The 21,309-nt window shown below is 44.8% G+C and overlaps 1 protein-coding gene across 1 annotated transcript in view; it reads left to right on the forward strand.

Annotated features, from left to right (window-relative positions):
- Positions 1 to 1,618: 1,618 nt before the first annotated feature.
- mmp16a (matrix metallopeptidase 16a (membrane-inserted)) overlaps positions 1,619 to 21,309 on the forward strand; it is a 326,220-nt gene continuing 306,529 nt past the window's right edge. Inside the window, exon 1 of the mRNA XM_085992713.1 lies at positions 1,619 to 1,950. Within this exon, the coding sequence (XP_085848839.1) occupies positions 1,810 to 1,950 (141 nt within the window). The 5' untranslated portion in view covers positions 1,619 to 1,809. The remainder of the gene's footprint in view (positions 1,951 to 21,309) is intronic.

Here is a 21,309-nt window from a genome sequence, read left to right on the forward strand (position 1 = left end):
TCAATTTGTGCTGGGAGCACAAATTCATAAAATTTAAGTCCAATATGGTGGCCTTAAAGTGCCAAATACAAAAACAAATATAACAAAAATAAATACCAATTATTCAACACAGAAAAAAAGGGCTCAGTATCATGCAGAACAGAAACAATTACTACAACAAGAAACACAAAACTGCAATACCAGCACTAATATGCAGATACCTGTGTGACACCAGCACCTTTTTACAGTAATGCACAGCTGGCTTATTCTAAAGACAGAATCTACAGTATATCTGGTTTATTTGTCTGCCTGAAACACCAGTAAGTATTAATTGAATACTTGCTGCCTGAAGCACAGAGAACCACAAAAGATGTTAATTCACAAAGCAAAGGGCATCATCCTACAAAATGGTTAAACTGGTTAAAAGACATATTGCAGCTATTCAACAAAACTACTAGATGGAACAAAATGACATAATGAACAGATGCAGAGCCAATTGACTGAACAGGAATCTGCCTACAAGATGAATACAGGAAACCCGAACTAAAAATAGAACATGCTGGAAATGTGCAGCAAGTCTGTCATCATCTGTAAAGAAAGAAAGACTTGCATTTATATAACGCCTTTCATGATCACCGGATGTCCCAAAGTGCTTTACAGCCAATTAAGTACTTTTTTTAACTGTCGTCACTGTTGTAATGTAGGAAATGCAGTAGCCAATTTGCACACGGCAAGCTCCCACAAACAGCAATGTGAAAATGACCAGATAATCTGTTTTAGTGATGTTGATTGAGGGATAAATATTGGCCAGGACACCGGGGATAACTTCCCTGCTCTTCTTCGAAATAGTGCCATGGGATCTTTTACGTCCACCTGAGAGAACAGACGGGACCTTGGTTTAACGTCTCATCCGAAAGACAGCATCTCCGACAGTGCAGCACTCGCACAGTACTGCACTGGAGTGTCAGCCTAGAGTAAAGAGAATAGATTAATGCTTTGCTTATAGACTCCTCATCAGAACTGAAAACTGAAAGAAAGCCCTTTAACAGGGTTTAAAATAGAAAAGGGAAAACCACCGACAATGCAACCAGATGGAGCTAATAGGTTAAACGGCCTACAGACTGTGTATTTCTGACATTTCCTAATTTTGTTTCAATGGTCCCAGAATGATTCTTCTTCCAATTTCTCCTCCTTCCGTGACACCATACAGATCACGGCTGAGACTGGAAACTCAATGTAAGGGGACAATGGGACAAAATTCATATCTCTCCCACTGAAAAATCTCAGTGCACTTTAAGCACAGTGAGTGATACAAGGGTTGAGCTTTTAATTTTCTCTACCGAATGGCCACTGATATAAAAAACCATTGCTAGGAATAACGTAGATATTTATCACATAGTAGAGAATTCAGCTTTGCATTTGTTTAACTAACGTAAGATAAAACATTCTTTAACCGCCAGAGCACAGGGGAGATGCATTCCGTTCACACTAATCTGAATATTTTGTCTATCTTCCCTGCCAAGGAGACAGATAAATACAACGCCTGCATAATGAACGAAGGTTTCTGCCGTGAAACAGAAGTGAGGGAGGACTGTGCCAGTTGTACAGGGTCGTTTGATAGTCAGTGCGCAGACTCGCTGGAGGCTGACTGGACTGTTACACTCGAGCTCCGAGCTCAGTGGTTGCAGCCAGTGAAATTGCTCAGGAGCGATCGGCAGCACAGAGCAGCCCCGGCTCTGCACAGCTCCCTGTCTCCCTCTTATTCACAGTCTGGCTCTGTCTCCAGCCACAGGCAGCTCCCTTACAAATGAGCGACTGCTTCTTTGAAAGATGGCACACGGGTTCACTAAGCCTCTAGCCACATTGTACAAAGGAAGACTTGCATTTGTATATTCCGGGGCGTTTTATTTGCAAACCTTGCTTTGGATTATTTGTTCCGTTTGCGGCGAGGAGCAGCCCTTCAGCGTGGAGGTAAGTTTGCAAGACTTCTTTTTCTGGGGGGATGAGTAATATTCCTGTTCCAGTATTTGAATTCGCTGACGCTCCGATACCGTATTATCCACGCACTGGGATCTCCAGAAATTACTAAAGTAACAACCCAAACATGTTTCTACAGCTTACAAAATTGTGTGCATGCGATTGCTTAGAAAAAAATGTTTTAATATTTTTATTCCTTTAAACGCTAAGCAAAAAAGATCCCGTATATCTATTTTAGAACAGTTTTTATTTGTGTAGAACGATATTCAGTTTATTATCATTCTTAGGCACATAAAACACGAAGGCGATAGTGCTGTCTCCGTGTGAAAGGGCTTAAGTGTCCGGAGGGATTTTTTTCAAGCCAAAGAACCTTACCCGATGACTTGGTGAATGCCGCTTTCTTGAGCACTTGTGTGGAGAAGCGGTGTTGTTGTTGATTTATTATTCTTTATCCGGCCAATGAGAATAAACGTGTTTGCGGACTTAAGGCAGAGTCACAGCTTTGATCCAACACTGTGCTACAATCCCACTTTAACCCTCCTCACCCCTTCATAGCCCGTGTCTTATTGTGGGCATTACTCTGGGGTTGTGACATTCCTCCAGTCGGAGTCTCCCTGTGTCATTTCAAATGACTGGGGAAACGAACACTATATCCCGAGCAAATTATTCTGCTTTGCTCATATTTCTAAAGATTGCTTGAAGATATAAGGAAACCAATTGCAATTACCATATGTGCAACGATGATGATTTAACTCTGCAAACTTTACTGGCTCTCTATCGAACCCCTTTATTTCACTCACTTAGTCGGTGGGTCGAATCCCAACGACCTGTCCCGCTGTTGGCTTTCGGCCCTCTCAATATTTACACGTTCTATTCATTTTTTTAACCAAAGTTTGATAAATAATGGCAAAGTGACGGGTCACTTGGAGTTCAGTTCCTTATTCGTTCTGTTTCTACAAACTTCACTAGGATTTGATCATTTATCACAGATGTACCGTTCAGGAGAATCCGCCTTTCATATCATTTCGTTTTTTCATGCGTCTCTTTATTTCTCGCCCCGATCGGATATTCAGACAATGAGACTGGGAGTTGCATTCCACCTCCCGAGTGAACGTGCTCTGTTTGTCTCTGGGTGTGAAGTCACAGCCTACGAGCTGATACTGCCAAACTGCAGTTGCCTCGGGCAAACGAACGCCAGCTTGAACATTCGGCTTCTAAAAAGCAGCCAGCAATCCCAGAGTGACTTTTCAGGGCAGCTTGGAGCATCCCTGCTTTGCACTTGGCCTGTTCTGCAGTGCAGTTTTAATCGGCGGCGAATGGGGTATTGGCATGAAAGTTATCAGAGGATCTACTGAAGAACCTCCTGTGGAATATATTGATAGACCAATAAGTTTTGATTTATCAAATATAATTGTTAAGAGCTGAATTTGGAGAAGTGTGGTTATTGCGTCTTTTATAAACGGTACTGGGCTTGAGATTCCTAAACTTGCCTTCACACATTGGAATTGATGCAGTTGTAATGCTTTGCCGATGGTAATATGAAGCATTCTTGCGAGTTCTGAGTTTGGTAAATATATAGAGCACGATTTTCCTACCGCTATAATCACCGTGAATCTCTGCTGAGATTACTTTTCTGAGTGCCACAGCTGTAGTATGGCAGCAAGGAGACGGTCTTTCGGAGTCAGGGAACCACGCTACCACCATCGTTACATTTCTGGAGTGGGAGGAGGAATGGGCGGAGAGTGCCATGTGATTAAGGGACGCTCTCTTTCCTGACTGTGACTGGGAAGCGGGAGGGGGACGAACAGGGTGTAGACTTTTAGGTACTTCAGTCCTATCAAGCAAAGGGGTCTGCATGTTTTCTTTTCAGTCGTGTTTCTATAATTTATTAGAATGACCTATGTATCACTGACAAAAAAATACAATTTTAATGACATGATTTGTGCCCTGTTAATAATTTGCTGCTTTATTTGCTTTTTCATAGCTCATGGTGTAAAATTCTGTGTCGCTGGGTAGAGGTAAATCAAAAGTGAGTATCTAGCTTGTATGTCACCAAATAGTATTGGCACGATGCAGCTAGGGTGCCAACTCTGGACGGAGGCATTTCTGGAGGTTTGATCATGTGACATTCTGACGACATGACATCCAATCGTGCCATTTGCTCACATGCCATCCGATCACATGACTTCTACAAATGTTATTGCATTTACCTTATAAAGGTTGGACCCCAGTAGTTGAGTATTTTTTCTCCTGGATTTGCACCAGTAGCTGTTGTGCGAGAAGTTCCAAGAACCAGGAAGCCACCCGTGAGCAGGCGAAGAGGGGAAACTGACGGTGGAGAAGAGGGGAAACTGAAGGTGGAGAAGAAGGGAAACTGAGGGTGGGGAAGAGGGGAGATCGAGGCCAGGGAAGAGGGGAATCTGAAGGTGGGGGAGCGATTCGCAGAGGGGAAACCGAGGTGGGAGAAAATTTGATTCCACCAGTAAAGAAGAAAGAAAGACTTGCATTTATATAGCGCCTTTCACAACCACCGGGCGTCTCAAAGCACTTTACAGCCAATTAAGTACTTTTGAAGTGGAGTCACTGTTGTAATGTAGGAAATGCAGCAGCCAATTTGCACACAGCAAGGTCCCACAAACAGCAATGTGATAATGACCAGATAATCTGTTTTGTTATGTGGTTGAGGGATAAATATTGGCCAGGACACTGGGAATAACAAATGATAACTCAGCGAAATTGCACTGATATCTACTAGTAAAGTGGTAACACTCAAATTCCCCTCAAAACCAACAGTAATACAACAACTCAGTATATTTAACTAGTAGTAATAGGTGTAATGCCCCGATATCCTACCTGTAACTAGTAGTAATCTTACAACCCGTTGATATTCACCCTGAAACTGTAGAAGGAATCCCCCTGCACTACACAAGGTGGGGTCAGGCACGCCAGTTGGCCACATTTAACAGGCCCAATCTCTCTCCCTATCAACTTCGTCTCTGGTTTGGGCTCCGGTTCTGTGTGAAGATGACAACACTGAACTGGGAACCTCAGTCACAGCTGATCTGTACTTGGACTTCACACACCAAAACTGAGCAGCACAGACCGATCTGAATCAAAGTGAGAGATTGCACATGGGGCAGTGCACTCAGTTTTTGGGGCACTTCTCATGGGACACTCGATAAAGGAAAGTTTAGAATTGTAGACGTTACAGTACAGGAGGAGGCCTTTCATCTCCCAGTGCTGGCGCTCTTATAACGCAATTCCCCTCAAAAAAGATTTTTTTATATTCCTCCTTTTCAAATATATATCCTATTCCCTTTGACATGAAGAGTTAGGCTGTGATCTTACCTGAAGAGGTGAGTTGGGAGCAGGTCAGCTGACTTGCGGGTTCTGATCCGCCCCCAACGACGCCCGATGCACAGATACTATTTTGTGTCAATTGGCCTTGTTAAGCCCACCCTGTAGGCTTGCCGGACGATTAAGATGTGTATTTGGATTTCCAGAAGGCATTCGATAAGGTGCCACATAAAAGATTACTACACAAGATAAGAGATCACGGAGTTGGGGATAATATATTAGCATGGATCGAGGATTGGCTAACTGACAGAAAATAGAGTCGGAATAAATGGATCATTTTCAGGTTGGCAAACTGTAACTAGTGGTGTGCCGCAGGGATCAATGCTGGGGCCTCAACAATTTACAATCTATATTAATGACTTGGATGAAGGGACCGAATGTAATGTAGCCAAATTTGCTGATGATACAAAGATAGGTGGGAAAGCAAATTGTGTGGAGGATGCAAAGAATCTCCAAAGGGATATCGATAGGCTAAGTGAGTGGGCAAAAATCTGGCAGATGGAGTTTAATGTGGGAAAATGCGAGGTTATCCACTTTGGTAGGAAAAATAAAAAAGCAAACTATTATTTAAATGGGGAGAGATTACAAAATGCTGAGGTACAGAGAGATCTGGGGGTCCTTGTACATGAATCATAAAAAGTTAGCATGCAGGTACAGCAAGTAATTAGGAAGGCAAATGGAATGTTGGCCTTTATTGCAAAGGGAATGGAGTATAAAAGTAGGGAAGTCCTGTTACAACTGTACAGGGTGTTGGTGAGACCACACCTGGAGTACTGCATTCAGTTTTGGTCTCCTTATTTAAGGAAAGATATACTTGCATTGGGGGCAGTTCAGAGAAGGTTCACGAGGTTGATTCCGGAGATGAAGGGGTTGTCTTATGAAGAAAGGTTGAGCAGCTTGGGCCTATACTCATTGGAGTTTAGAAGAATGAGAGGTGATCTTATTGAAACATATATGATTCTGAAGGGGCTTGACAGGGTAGATGCAGAGAGGATGTTTCTCCTCATGGAGGAATCTAGAACTAGGGGGCATAATTTCGGAATAAGGGGGGCACCCTTTCAAATCGGAAATGAGGAGGAATTTCTTCTCTGAGGGTCGTGAATCTTTGGAATTCTCTTCCCCAGAGAGCTGTGGAGGCTGGGTCATTGAATATATTTAAGGTGGAGATAGACAGATTTTGAAAGGTAAGGGTGTCAAGTCTATGGGGAGCGGGCAGGGAAGTGGAGTTGAGGCCAAGATCAGATCAGCCATGATCTTATTGAATGGCGGAGTAGGCTCGAGGGGCCAAATGACCTACTCCTGCTCCTACGTCTTATGTTCTTATGTAAGAGATGTCAGATGACGTCAGTTGATGACGCGTCATCTGCCGGTTTTCTTAAAGGGGACACTCATTTTTGTTTGACAGATGATTTTTCAGTGTTTGACAGCATTGAGGTGCTGCCAACACTGCCAATCACTGTACATCGGTGAGCCCTTGCACCCAAGCTCTCTAGAGACTCTCTCCTTAGGATAAAACAGATGGCAGCTGCTGGTGAGGTTACAGAAGCGATCTGTCACTGGTGAGAGAGGTTCTCCCAATGAGGTGGGACTACACAAACACTTCAAACCTTATTACCAGAGAAAAGCCTAAATACATTAAAAATTATTTTCCCAGCATTTCCTTACCTCTGAAACTCACCAATGCACCATTGGATCCTTCACACCACTTCTGCAGCTGTCATCAATGAAGAAACACTACAGCAAACTCACAACACGCTGCACTCACCTGGTGTGGAAGCCCGCAGTCGACCTGGCAAAATTGGAAAATGCCTCTTAACTGCCTGTTAACTACCTGTTAACAAGCAGTTAAGTGGTTATAATCCTCTTTCCCCTGATTCTCATTTCCCAGTCTCCATAGCTTCCCCAGAGTCCCCATTCCTCAGAATCCATCTCTTCCCCCCCCAAGCCCCCATTCCCCAGTCTCCATCTTTCCTCCAATCCCTATTGCTCAGTCTCCCCTTGATTCTCCACTCTTGAGCCCTCCCCAATTTTAGAGCCCACCCCCACTGTTTTCACAGCTCCCCCCAATTTCAGAGCCCTCACAAGGACAGAGACTGTTCCCGAATGGACATGCGCGATTCCCGAGCCTCCCAGTTCCCGACTCTCTAGCATCACCTGGCTGACTGCACTCCATGTGGTTGCGGCTCTCTGCGGTGGTAGTCAGGTGACATCACCGAGCCTAAGGCTTTAAAAGCAGCTGGTGACGTCACGGAAGGGTGGTGGCACACGGCGGCGGGAAATTTAAATCGCTGATCTCCCGGGCTGCTGGAGGCAGAGCTTGGGAAAGATACCCTCAATTCCGGAACCGCTCGGTCATTCCGGGAGGGTTGGGAACCCTATTTGCAGCATGGCATTAATGCTGTGTCGTGGTGGCAGGTAACTTGCTCCCAGGCATTCACCAATGTCGGCGACTGAGTAGAGTGGCCCAAGGCTGTGCCTCCTTCTAATTTCCCCTCCAAGCTTGTATGAAGCAACACCAGGCCCTTACCCCACATTGGCATGACTAACATCAGGGATTCAGTGAAGTAGAAAGTTTGAGCATGTGTTCCACATTTCCATGGTGCTGTTCCTTAATTTTGCAGCATACCACACCACAACACTACCAACTTCTTGTAACTTTGTAACTTCAAATTCACAAAGCTGTAATACAAGACTAACCTGAATGTAAAACTGGTCTTGGATAGTTCACAGTTTGCATCCTGCTGTCAATTGTCTTTTTTCCCCTTTTATTCTCCTCTCTCCTGAAAACAGTGGTACTCTGGTTTTTCATTTAAATGGCCATTCTTTATGTGGAAGTCTTGGAAGTGAGTGTTGCAGGAGGCACCACGGTCAAGTTTGAACACTGTCACACCCGGCATCCAAATACGCGCACCATCCTAAAGGAGGGGGGAGGGATCACTGGACAATAATCAGGAACAGGAACCCTGAGATCAGCTACCTCAGCATTGAACCAGCATCCTTCCTGGCCTATATTGCTGATTACCATATCACACAATGCATTTGTTGATAGAGCTATAGGGGAACACCCAATAATTCAGTGATTTTCTTTCTGGCATAGAAAGTCTGATGGTTACCATATAAATAACAGCAACTAGGTAATTGCAGGCTCTTCAGTGAGTGGTACTCCTATTTTTCACCTCTACATGACCAAGAATTAAAGTTTTGACCAGAAGAGCAGTGCAAATATGTGACCTCCATTAAATAATGACATAAAATAGGTGATCAGACCATTTTATCAGTAATAAAGTCTTTGCTCGTTGTCAATAAAACATGTATTACTTGATGAAAATGCCCCATTGATTACCTTTGTAGATGGAAGCATAAAATTACATAAAATTACAAAGAGTTATTAATGGATTAAGCAAATCAGCAAAACTGTGGCAAATGGATTTCAGTGTAAGCAAATGTGAGGTCATCCACTTTGGACCTAAAAAGGATAGAACAGAGTACTTTCTAAATGCTGAAAAGCTAGAAACAGTGGAGGTCCAAAGAGACTTGGGGGTCCATGTACATAGATCATTAAAATGTCATGGATAAGTACAGAAAATAAATAATAAGGCTAATGGAATGCTGGCCTTTATATCTAGTGGACTAGTATACAAGGGTGTAGAAGTTATGCTACACCTATACAAAGCCCTGGTTAGACCACACCTGGTGTACTGTGAGCATTTCTGAGCACCATACCTTAGGTAGGATATATTGGCTTTGGAGGGAGTGCAGCATAGATTTACCAGAATGATACCTGCACTCCAAAGGTTACATTTTTTTTTTATTCGTTCATGGGATGTGGGCGTTGCTGGCAAGGCCAGCATTTATTGCGCATCCCTAAATGCCCTTGAGAAGGTGGTGGTGAGCCGTCGTCTTGAACTCCTGCAATCCTTGTGGTGAAGGTACACCCACAGTGCTGTTAGGGAGGGAGTTCCAGCATTTTGATCCAGCGACGATGAAGTCAGGATGGTGTGTAACTTGGAGGGGAACTTGCAGGTGGTGGTGTTACCATGCGCCTGCTGCACTTGTCCTTCTAGGTGGTAGAGGTCGCGGGTTTGGGAGGTGCTGTTGAAGAAGCCTTGGTGAGTTGCTGCTGTGCATCTTGTATATGGTACACACTGCAGCCACGGTACGCCGGTGGTGGAGGGAGTGAATGTTTAAGGTGGTGGATGGGGTACCGATCAAGTGGGCTGCTTTGTCCTGGATGGTGTCGAGCTTCTTGAGTGTTGTTGGAGCTGCACTCATCCAGGCAAGTGTAGAATATTCCATCACACTCCTTACTTATGCCTTGTAGATGGTGGAAATACTTTGGGGAGTCAGGCGGTGAGACATTCGCTGCAGAATACCTAGCCTCTGACCTGGTCTTGTTGCCACAATATTTATGTGGCAGGTTCTGTTAAGTTTCTGGTCAATGGTGAGCCCCAGGATGTTGATGGTGGGGGATTCGGCAATGGTAATGCCGTTGAATGTCAAGGGCCGGTGGTTAGAATCTCTCTTGTTGGAGATAGTCATTGCCTGGCACTTGTGTGGCGTGAATGTTACTTGCCACTTATCAGCCCAAGCCTGAATGTTGTCCAGGTCTTGCTGCATGCGGGCATGGACTGCTTCATTATCTGTGGAGTTGCAAATGGAACTGAACACTGTTCATCAGCGAACATCCCCACTTCTGACCTTATGATGGAGGGAAGGTCATTGATGAAGCTTGACTAGAGGCCCGGCTAGTTCTGGAGCAAAAGTCTTCAGCACGACAACCGGGATGTTGTTGGGGCTCATTGCCTTTGCTGTATCAAGTGTGCTCAGCCATTTCTTGCTATCACGTGGAGTGAATCAAATTGGCTGAAGACTGGCTTCTGCGATGATAGGGACATCAGGAGGAGACTGATATGAATCATCCACTCGGCACTTCTGGCTGAAGATGGTTGCAAACACTTCAGCCTTGTCTTTTGCACTCGTGTGCTGGGCTGTGCCATCATTGAGGATGAGGATATTTATGGAGCCTCCTCTTCCTCTTAGTTGTTTCATTGTCCACCACCATTCACGACTGGATGTGGCAGGACTGCAGAGCTTTGATCTGAGCCGTTGATTATGTGATCACTTAGCTCTGTCTACAGCATGCTGCTTTTGCTTTTTAGCATGCATGTAGTCCTGTGTTGCAGCTTCCCTAGGTTGGCACCTCATTTTTAGGTATGCCTGGTGCTGCTCCTGGCATGCTCTTCTACATTCCTCATTGAACTAGGGTTGGTCCCCTGGCTTGATGGTAATGGTAGAGTGAGGGATATGCCAGGCCATGAGGTACAGATTGTGGTGGAATACAATTCTGCTGCTGTTGATGACCCGCAGCGTCTCATGCTGCCCAGTTTTGGGCTGCTAGATCTGTTCTGATTCTATCCCATTCAGCACGGTGGTAGTGCCACACAACACATTGGAAGCTGTCCTCAGTGTGAAGATGAGGAGAGATTACACAAACTAAGGTTGTATTCCCTGGAATTTAGAAGTTTAAGGGGTGATTTGATCAAAGCTTTCAAGATATTAAGGGGAACTGATAGGGTAGATAGAGAGAAACTATTTCCGCTGGTTGAGGAGTCTACGACTAGGGGCCGTAGTCTAAAAATTAGAGCCAGACCTTTCAGGAGTGAAGTTAGGAAACACTTCTACATGCAATTGATCCTAGACCATTTGTAAATTTTAAAGCTGAGATTGATAGATTTTTGTTAACCAAAGGTATTAAGTGATATTAGGTCACAGATCAGCCATGATCTCACTGAATGGCGGAACAGGCCCGAGGGACCAAATGGCCTACTCTTGTTCCTATGTTCATTTGACTGCATAGAATATAAGCTAGGAAAACACACTGCTTATTCAGCACTCCTACCTATTCATTACTAGTATGGAATTATAGAAGCTTCTTTATTGGCACCGCTTTTGTCTTTCTGCAGGAGCATAATTAGTTGTATATTGTAGTGTATGTACCTTTAAGAGAGAACTACTTTTACAGCTCCTGTATACTGTAGTACCGGCAGTGACCACACCTGTATATAAGCCTTGAGCATGCCTCTGTACCCCCAGTCTTGAGACTACCCTACTCCAGTAAATACCTGTTGATTGTTAAGTTACAGCATCCGTGTGGTTATTGAAAAACATCATACTCTCAGAATCACGGATCTAACAGTGGCGACGAGTGTCGATTCGAATCTACCTGCAACTCTGCAATTCCCTTCGCGGATTCGCTCCGGGAGGGCGGTGGAAGAAAGTCGAGCCCAGAAGCATGGGCGTCGACCACGAGCAACCGCCCAGTCGTCCGGCAGAGAGTGAACATCGCAGGGGAGGCTGTGGAGAGCCGGGCTTGGTTCCCCAGCCACGACGATCAGCAACAGACTGATGACAGGTACAGCGCAGACCCTTCCCGGACAGCAGCGGCTGGAGCCGACCGACGGCGGAGAAAAAGCCGAGCAGCGTCGACGGGGTAAGACAGAGGGGGAAGCGCACAGGGCGCAGCCGGGGGTTGAAAACCGAGCGGCATCGAGGAAAAACAAAACGGAGAGAGAGAGGGTAAAGCAGCAGCCGGGTTCAGGACCGAGCGGCAGAAACGGGAAAGGCGCACAGAAAAAAAACAAAAAAAACAAACGTGCAGAACACAGCCAGGGCTCAAGGGCTGAAATGTGTCCGCGGGGAGAAGAAGGGAGAGCGCGGGAGACGCCATTGAGCCGCGGAGAAGAAGGAAGAGCGCGGGAGTCGCCATTTTTAGAAGCCGCAGCGGAGAAGAAGGGAAAGCAAGGGAGATGCCATTTTTGACAGTTAAATCACACCCAGGGATGCCGAAGAGTGGCAGTATCTCTACGTTCGACAATGAAGTCGAAGATTGGGTGACATATGTGGAACGTATTGAGGTGTACTGCAGGGCGAATGAAGTGCCAGATGCTAGGAAAGCACTGGTTTTGTTAAATTCCATGGGTGCAAAAACTTATGGGTTACTGCGAAATCTAATAACCCCAGAGAAGCCTGTGAACAAGAACTTCGAAAGCATAGTAGAAATCCTACAGGACCACTTAAACCCCACACCGCTGCTGATAGCAGAACGATTTAAGTTCCATAAAAGGAACCAACACAAAGACAAAAGCAATTCGCAAGCTATCGAAACACTGCCAGTTTGGAGTGGGACTAGCAGATACATTAAGGGACAAGTTTGCGTGTGGGCTGCAAAGTGAAGGAACCCAGAAACGGCTTCTATCAGAAAAGGATTTTACGCTGGACAAGGCTTTCAGTATGGCAGTATCACACGAAGCAGCCGCAAGGGGCGCTGCAGAGATACAATGGAGACCGCAAGAATATGGCACCAATGAATTGTCCTATGGAACAGGGAAGTGTTATCGCTGCGGCAGAACAACACACGACCAGAAGGATTGTTGGTTCAAGGACCAAGTGTGCAGACAGTGTGGAAAAGCAGGACACATAGTAAGAGTCTGCAGGTCTGGGAAGAAAACCAACAGCAAGGAATCTCCACAGGAGAAGTACAAAAAGGTACACAAGGTGATGGACAGTAGTTCAGATGAACAGAAAAGGGACACAGACTCCGGAAGCAAGGAGCTGGGTTGTCTGAAACTACATAAGGTAACCAAAATGGAGGATCACCAGACTATCTGGGTTACACTCAAGATAGATGGAGTCCAAGTGAAAATGGAATTGGACACAGGATCAGCCCTAACAGTCATAAACCAAAGGGACTACAAGCGGCTATTTTCACATATACCCTTGAAAGCTACAGAGATTGTCTTGAAGACGTACACGGGGCAAAAAGTCTACCCCAAAGGAAAAATAAGGGTGAAAGTGATATACAAAGGCCAGGAAACACCTAAAATGGACATATATGTATTGCCAGATGGAGGACCACCACTGCTAGGACGTGAATGGATCCGGAAGATACAATTAGATTGGCATTCCATACAGGCACTGAAGGTTGAGGCCAAAAAGGATGACGACGTCACACCTGGACGACTGTCAAAAATGCTAACTGACGCAAAAGAAGTGTTCCAGGAGGGACTCGGAACACTAAAAGGCATAACAGCAATGGTTAAAATAGAGGAAAATGCAAGCCCAAAGTTTCTTAAGGCCAGACCAGTGCCTTATGCGATCAGACCAGCTGTCGACGCAGAGCTGGAAGGGTTGGAACGTTCAGGAGTACTGTCCAAAGTAGACTGGAGCGAGTGAGCTACACCCATCGTTCCTGTAATGAAGAGGTCATTGAGTAATACGCCTGGGGAACCAAAGAAGGTCCGCATCTGTGGGGATTTTAAGGTGACAGTGAACCCAGTCCTTCACACGGTACAATATCCGCTTCCACGAATTGAGGATATTTTCGCCTCGCTATCTGGAGGTAAAAGCTTCACCAAAATTGATCTAGCCCAGGCGTACTTGCAAATGGAGGTAGAAGAAGCCTCGAAACAATACCTTATGATCAACACTCATAAAGGTCTCTATCAATACAACCGGCTGGTGTTCGGAGTAGCATCGGCTCCGGCGATTTGGCAAAGGGCGATGGGTCAAGTCCTGCAAGGGATTCCAGGGACCCAGTGTTATTTGGACAACACCCTGGTCACGGACGAAAATGACAGTGATCACCTCGCCAACTTGGAGAAGGTGCTCACCAGATTAAATGAATATGGGCTACGAGCTAATCGCCACAAGTGCGAGTTTTTCCAGAAGCAGATCTCATATTGTGGCCACGTCATCGATGAAGAGGGGTTACATAAGTCCCCTGAAAAGATTGAGGCAGTAGTCAAGGCTCCAGCAACGGAAAATGTGTCACAACTGAGGTCGTTCCTCGGGCTGGTAAACTACTACCATAAGTTCTTACCAAATTTGTCTACGGTATTACACCCACTGAACACCGTACTGCAAACAGGGGTACCATGGAAGTGGGATGACGAACGTAGACGAGCTTTCCAGAAGTGTAAAGAATTGATCACATCAAAAGAGGTGGTAGCCCATTTCAACCCAGCACTACCAATTCGGTTGGCATGTGATGCATCACCCTATGGTATTGGAGCGGTGCTGTCGCACAAATTCCCAGACGGGTTGGAGAGGCCAGTAGCCTTTGCGTCTCGGTCACTAACCTCAGCCGAGCGCAACTACGCCCAGATTGACAGGGAGGCCCTCAGCCTAGTATGGAGAGTAAAAAAATTCAACCACTATCTGCATGGGCAGAAGTTCACCTTGCTGACTGACCACCAACCACTTGTCTCCATCTTTAATCCTTAGAAGGGCGTTCCAGTGATGACTGCACAACGGTTACAAAGATGGTCCCTGTTTCTAGGGGTGAATCAATATGAAATAGAATATAAAGGCACGAAACAGCATGGAAACGCTGATGGGCTATCGCGCCTGCCACTGCCTACTGTGGAGGAAGCACCAGCAGTGGACCCTATCGAGATATTTTATTCATCAATAATTGAATGATTGCCAGTAACGAACGCGGATATAGAGAAGGAGACCCGCAATGATCCGACGCTGTCTCGGGTATATGTTTTGACGGTGAGCGGATGGCCAACACATGGCAACTCACTGTTGCCAGCATTCTCATCCAGAAGAGAAGTCAGTATGCCAGGGGACAGTGATGTGTGGATCCAGAGTGGTGATTCCACCCAAGTTAAGGGAGAGAGTGCTAAATGAGCTTCATGAAGGTCATCTGGGGGGAGTGAAAATGAAAAGCCTTGCTAGGGCTTATGTGTGGTGGCTGGGAATTGATCAACAAATCGAAGACCTAACCAAGAGCTGCTCAGGATGCCAGAAGGTCCAAAATGCACCACCACATGCGCCTCTACACCCATGGGAGTGGCCCTCCTCTCCATGGCAACAGGTGCATATTGATTTCGCTGGTCCATTCATGGACTCAATGTTCTTAATAGCAGTAGATGCTCATTCGAAATGGCCTGAGGTGATAAAAATGTCCTCAACCACTGCAGAGAAAACGATTGCAGTCCTACGGACCATATTTGCCAGGAACGGCTTGCCAGGGCAGATTTGTTCTGATAATGGACCACAGTTTGTGTCCGAAGAGTTTCGGAAATTTATGAGAAGGAATGGGGTAATGCATTACACATCCGCCCCGTATCATCCAGCCACAAATGGATTGGCTGAGAGGTTCGTACAAACCTTTAAGAAGGCGATAAAGGCCATGTGCGATGATGAAATTCCACTACAACATAAGGTGGACAATTTCTTATTAGCCTACCGAAACGCGACACATGCAGTTACCAACCAGACCCCGGCCATGATGTTCTTTAACCGAAGGTTGAGATCTCGTCTGGAGTTGCTCAGACCAAATGTGCGAAGAAATGTTGAGGATAAACAATTCCAGCACATCAATGAGAAGCCGACAAGGAGCTTCAACGTAGGACAACCAGTCTTGGCCCGTGACTACCGAACAGAGAAATGGCAACCCGGAACGATTTGCACAAGGCAGGGGCCATTAATGTACACAGTGGATGTCGGGGAGAACATTGTGAGACGCCACGTCGATCAGATCTTAGCGTCACAGGAACGAGTCAACCCCATGTCTCGTGTACCTGGGAATGAACCCGACATACCGGTAGCATCTACCTCAGAACCAGTAGCAGTGGAAACCGATGAACTAACCGACGAAAAGGGGCCAGAATTGCCTCCGCACCAAGAACAAGAACCTCAGGAAAGGCGCTATCCCGAAAGGATCAGGAAGCCGCCCCAAAGACTGAATCTATAAATGGACTATTGTTGTTTAATGTACATGTTAAAGTGTTAATTGTTATTTGAATATTATGGGTACTGCTAATCTAAAAGGGGAGGAATTGTACTGTATGTGCCTTTAAGAGAGAACTACTTTTACAGCTCCTGTATACTGTAGTACCGGCAGTGATCATGCCTGTATATAAGCCTTGAGCATGCCTCTGTACCCCCAGTCTTGAGACCACCCTACTCCAGTAAATACCTGTTGATTGTTAAGTTACAGCATCCGTGTGGTTATTGAAAAACATCATACTCTCAGAATCACGGATCTAACATATATAAGTGTGCATGGAGACAGATTCAAACTAAACTATGTTAATCTGGATGATAGCACTAAGAATGCTGCGATACGCTCTGTAAATGGCACGTTCAACAGCATTAATTCAAATATCAGTGGCCGTGACACCAATAACAGCAAGCATGGTAAAACCTTTTTTGACTTATTTTTTTTCTTCAGTGGTTTATCTGGTTTATAATCTCATTAAGATAAATATGGCATATGATGTAAAATATAGATTGTCGCCATGCAATTCGTGTACAATTCCTATAACTATAAATTGGGTACATGTTTAGGCTCTGATAAGATGTCTCATATTTCACTGGACTGACTGGTAATATTAAAGCAGTTAAAGTTGTATCATACCTTCAGGCGTTAATCTCAAACATAACTGACTGAAAATGAACTTGGGTGAAATAGACGTAAAGTAGAAAGACCACTTTCGTGGGAAATTGAGATTGACTATCATCCCAAGAGTGATACTCTATCTAGAAATCCATCCAACTGTGTTCTTGAAAGGGGAACATGCATTGTAGCAATTATAACACATCAAAAGGTATATTTTCCCACAAAATAGCTTATTATGATTAACTATCCATAAACGTATAGTAATCTGGAGGGAAGTATAGCCCTAGTCTATGTGTAGTGAAATTGTAAATGCTTTAAGTGCATTTACTATGTTGCTACTCAGAGACTGAAGCAATTTTTCCTCCTTGATTATTACACTTAGAGATGGTGGAGATAACCCTTTTGCATTCATACTATTGAAGAATTTCAATTATTTTCACTCTCAGTTTGAATTGCTTTGAGTGAGAAACAGGCACCATAATGGGAGTTGTTCAAGTTATTGCTTCTGCAAGTGAAAAATAGGACTGGATATGATTTTGCACAATGAATTCTAAAGACTCAGTGCCATTTTGTTTTGACTATTTTTCTAAATTGTTGGTTAATTTGTGTTCATTTGATGGAGCAGAATGTTTGTGCTGAGGAATTGATTCCCCCCTTCTCGCCCCCCCCCCACACCAACCCCCCTCTAAAATGTTGTACCCAGTGTCAACATTTGGCAGTCCCAGATCAGGTACATATGGAATGGATACAAAGTAAAGCTCCCTGGACTCTGCTTACAACAGTATACCTTAACCTCAGAAAAGTGCTTTCGATTCTTTGCCGCCACTGCGTTAGTGTGAATATTTCTATTTGACACAGCAGCCATCCTCATTAGGTGGTATGAATTCGCTCCCACTCTAAACTAGGCTGAGACTGTTAAAATATGCACATATAAGAGCCATCTGAGGAGGCTTTCATTTCAACAGCTTCAGCTAGATTCAAACCAGGTTCCATGAGTGAAAAAACCTATTGCACTGCCTAGTATCCATGGTAATATCTTTAATTTTTGGAGTCATTGGATGGAGTCTTTTCAACTGAGTATTTCTGGGGTTTTTATAAACCAATGTTGCATTTTCTGAATTTCAGTCATTCTACTTGGGAGAGTTTGCGGAAGTGTCAAATGAAACTAGTGCTGCGAGTGTTAGTTTCATAGGCATTGAGATCTAAGTTGTCAGATACAATTACAATTGGGGCTCATTGTTACCATGAAGATACATTCATGGCCTGATTGTTTACTAATTTTACTTTATAGACCAAGAGCCAAGAGGCCTTTAAAACTTTTAAAGTATGCAAAGCTATCTTTTCAGACAAACCTTAGTCAAGATAATTTTTTTACATGTTTCTAATTATCAATACTGCCAAGAAGAATTTGAGGAATATGGGCCTAGAAATTGAGTGGGGTTAGCGCCCATTTTGAGGCGCTAGAGGGCCTAGCGCCGCAAGTACAGCCGATTGAGAAATTCACTTGGGCGCTGCCATCGGCGTTAGCCGGTTGCGCTGCGCCGGCACCGATGACGTCATCGGTGTGCGCAGCGTCCCGGTTGCCGTGGCAACGCGCCCGAACGCCGAAATTGAGTTGCGGCCGCCTCGCCCGTGGCAGCCGCAACCAACGATTTTTCAAAAGTTCGCTACGGGTCTTAGCGCCGGCGCATTAAGGTCGCGCGGCGGCCGGCCGCTTTCCCGGCGGCCGCCTGCCCGCACCTCCCTCCCCGGACTCCTCCAACACCCCCCCGCGGCACAGATGCGTGTGGGCCGCGAGCCCGGCACTTCTCCGAGGTGCCGGGCTCATTTTTCTCCACAGATCAACGGCCAGCGGTCGGGTGCAGGCAGCTCCTCCTTAATGGAAGGAGGAGGCCTGCACTTCCCCAGCCTGCCGCACCGCATCGGGTGCCGCAGCGGCGGATTAGCGCCGCAATGCGGCAGTCAGCGCCCATTGCGAGGCGCTGACACCCTCCAGTAGCGCCGGCAGCCGTCTGGGCGCATCGCTACTGAATTTTTGGCGCGCGCAGGGGGACTTAGCGCCGGCGCTAAATTTCCGGCGCTAAAGCCCTGGCGCGGCGCCAACTCAATTTCTAGGCCATGACAAATTACAGGATATTCCTAATTCAGTGTATTCTTGGATCAAGCTGGTGATTTTGAGCTTCACAGAAATGCTACTGCGGTTCTCAAAGAATTAAGGCAATGTTTGGTTTTAAGCAATGATATATGTATCATAAATAAATTGAACCACGCTTTCCTGTTTGAGTGCTCTCTTCAGTGGCTCAGGTAGTTTTTCAGTTGAGGCCTGTGTGAAAGCAGCAGTGCATGATCCATGAAGAAGTGAGGACCCAGTAAATAGATTTTCAGAGGGAAATGCTGTTATTGAGGATGAAATTGAATTATCAATACAGAATGGAGAGCCAAAAAGGTTTCTAGGAGGGCTGTGATCCTATCAGAGATAAATCAAATCCAATAGAAAACATTTTATTGTTTAAAGATGTTGTAACTGATTTTAAAATGTTCATGTTGAAAATAAGTTGCTTTGTTTATTTCTACCCAGATGTGTATGTAGTCACAGCCTAGAACTGGATTGTGGCAGAATAATAGACAGGTTATTACAATCAATAGCAGGCTACAGAGTATCGATGGTGCAGAGTTATGGGACTGCTGTAAGTCTAAAATGTTAATAGCTAATTTCAGTGGTTAGCCCACACAGTATTAAAATATTGTAAGTGTTGGAGTAGTTGCAATTCATAATGCCTGGGGGCTCAGTACTGAAGGAATTCCAACTCTGACGCACCAGCCGTCATATTAGCTTTAGCATTATTAAGTTTTTAAATAGCACAGCATTCTTTTAAGCACTTTATTATGCCTTGACTACTGCCAGTTACCTCTGGATTAACTGCAGCTTCTGTCAGGCAGATCACTTAGCATTTGAGAGACCACTAGCCTTTCTGCTGGTGCTACAGATTATTCCTTGCAGTCTGTTGCTTTCTTGTAGTGAAAACTAATTCATTTTAAGTGACCAAATTTTAGCCAGTCAAGGTTCTATCCCCAGTGTATGATAATACTCTATAAACTAAATGTAATACAATCACACCTCACTTGAGTAGTTGTCATTGCCTGAAGCACATGCTCAATTTCTGAAAGAGGGCAGTTCAGCTTGATTAGGGATGTCATAAAATGCAAGTAGTCGTGATGTCATATTGGACTCAACCATGGTTTGTGGGGGGTGCTATCATTATATGGTTAACAGGTTAAATAAATAATGGAATTGAATTCCAAAGGCTGAAACTGAAGAACAGTAATGGACTGTGTGTGTACTGCCCCTTCCAATTGAGGATAGTCTGGATGATTAACGGACTAGACCTTTGGCCTTGTCCTTCCATTGTTCGGCCTGTGCTCAGTTTGGCAAACAGTATGCAGACATGTCCATTAGTAATAAACAAAATAAAGCATTGCTCCTGATAGGAGCCACAGAATTGAAATTAAAAACTATCATTCATACCAGTGAAATATCACTTAAAGGGTGAATGTTCTCTTGTAAGATGCTCTTTTAAGCCAAATCTCCTTTGTGAAATACAGTGCTCCTGGTGATATCAGCACCCTATCTAATGCACATGTAAGGTCATTTTGATCATGTATTTGAAAGAAAGGTCCTTAAAGTCAAAGCACTAGCAGAAGGATCACAATGCAGCAGTAGACTACTAATATGTAGAATTAAATCATCTCTGGCACCATAAACATTTTCCAGCAATAATCATGGCTCTTTTGTGGTGCACACTGTGCCTCATTCTCTAAGGTGTAAGCTTGCCCATAACCCTCCATAAGAAGGCAATATATCTTATTTATTCATAGGGCTGTGTGTCATATTTTCATTCAAATTCAAAGTAATGAGAGCAAGGCAAATTTGGGTCTATTTGGATTTTTCCTGTTTCTCCCCAAATTCAGACTTGAATAATATACATAACCCGGTAAGAATGGCCTCAGATTTTTTGATCACATGGCTTGGGTCTCGAAGAACTGAAGCTATATTTTAGGTGTCAGCCATGGCAGTTGGTAGCACTCTCACCTCTGAGTCAGAAGGTTGTGGGTTCAAGTCCCACTCCGGAGATAAAAATCTAGGCTAACACTACAGTGCAATGCTGTCAGAGGTGCCGTCTTTTGGATGAGACGTTAAAACGAGGCCGTGTCTGGTCTCTCAGGTGGATGTAAAAGATCCCACGGCACTATTTCGAGGAAAAGCAGGGGAGTTATCCCCGGTGTCCTGGCCAAGATTTTTCCCTCAATCAACATCACTAAAAAAACAGATTATCTGGTAATTATCACATTGCTGTTTGTAGGACCTTGCTCTGTGCAAATTGGCTGCCGCGTTTCCTAATTCACAACAGTGACTACACTTCAAAAGTATTTCATTGGCTGTAAAGCGCTGTGGGACATCCTGTGTTTGTGATTGCACGTCTTTCCTTCTTTTAACTGAAGTTGGGGATGGTAAGAAGCTAGTAAAAATAGCCCTAACTAGATAGTCACTTGTGATGTTGCACACAGAGAGTCAGAAGCATGTGTCA

The sequence above is a fragment of the Somniosus microcephalus genome, chromosome 7 (assembly GCF_052327205.1).
Source record: "Somniosus microcephalus isolate GS21.2 chromosome 7, FLI_Smic_1.0, whole genome shotgun sequence".
In the NCBI taxonomy this organism is placed as follows: Eukaryota; Metazoa; Chordata; class Chondrichthyes; order Squaliformes; family Somniosidae; genus Somniosus; species Somniosus microcephalus.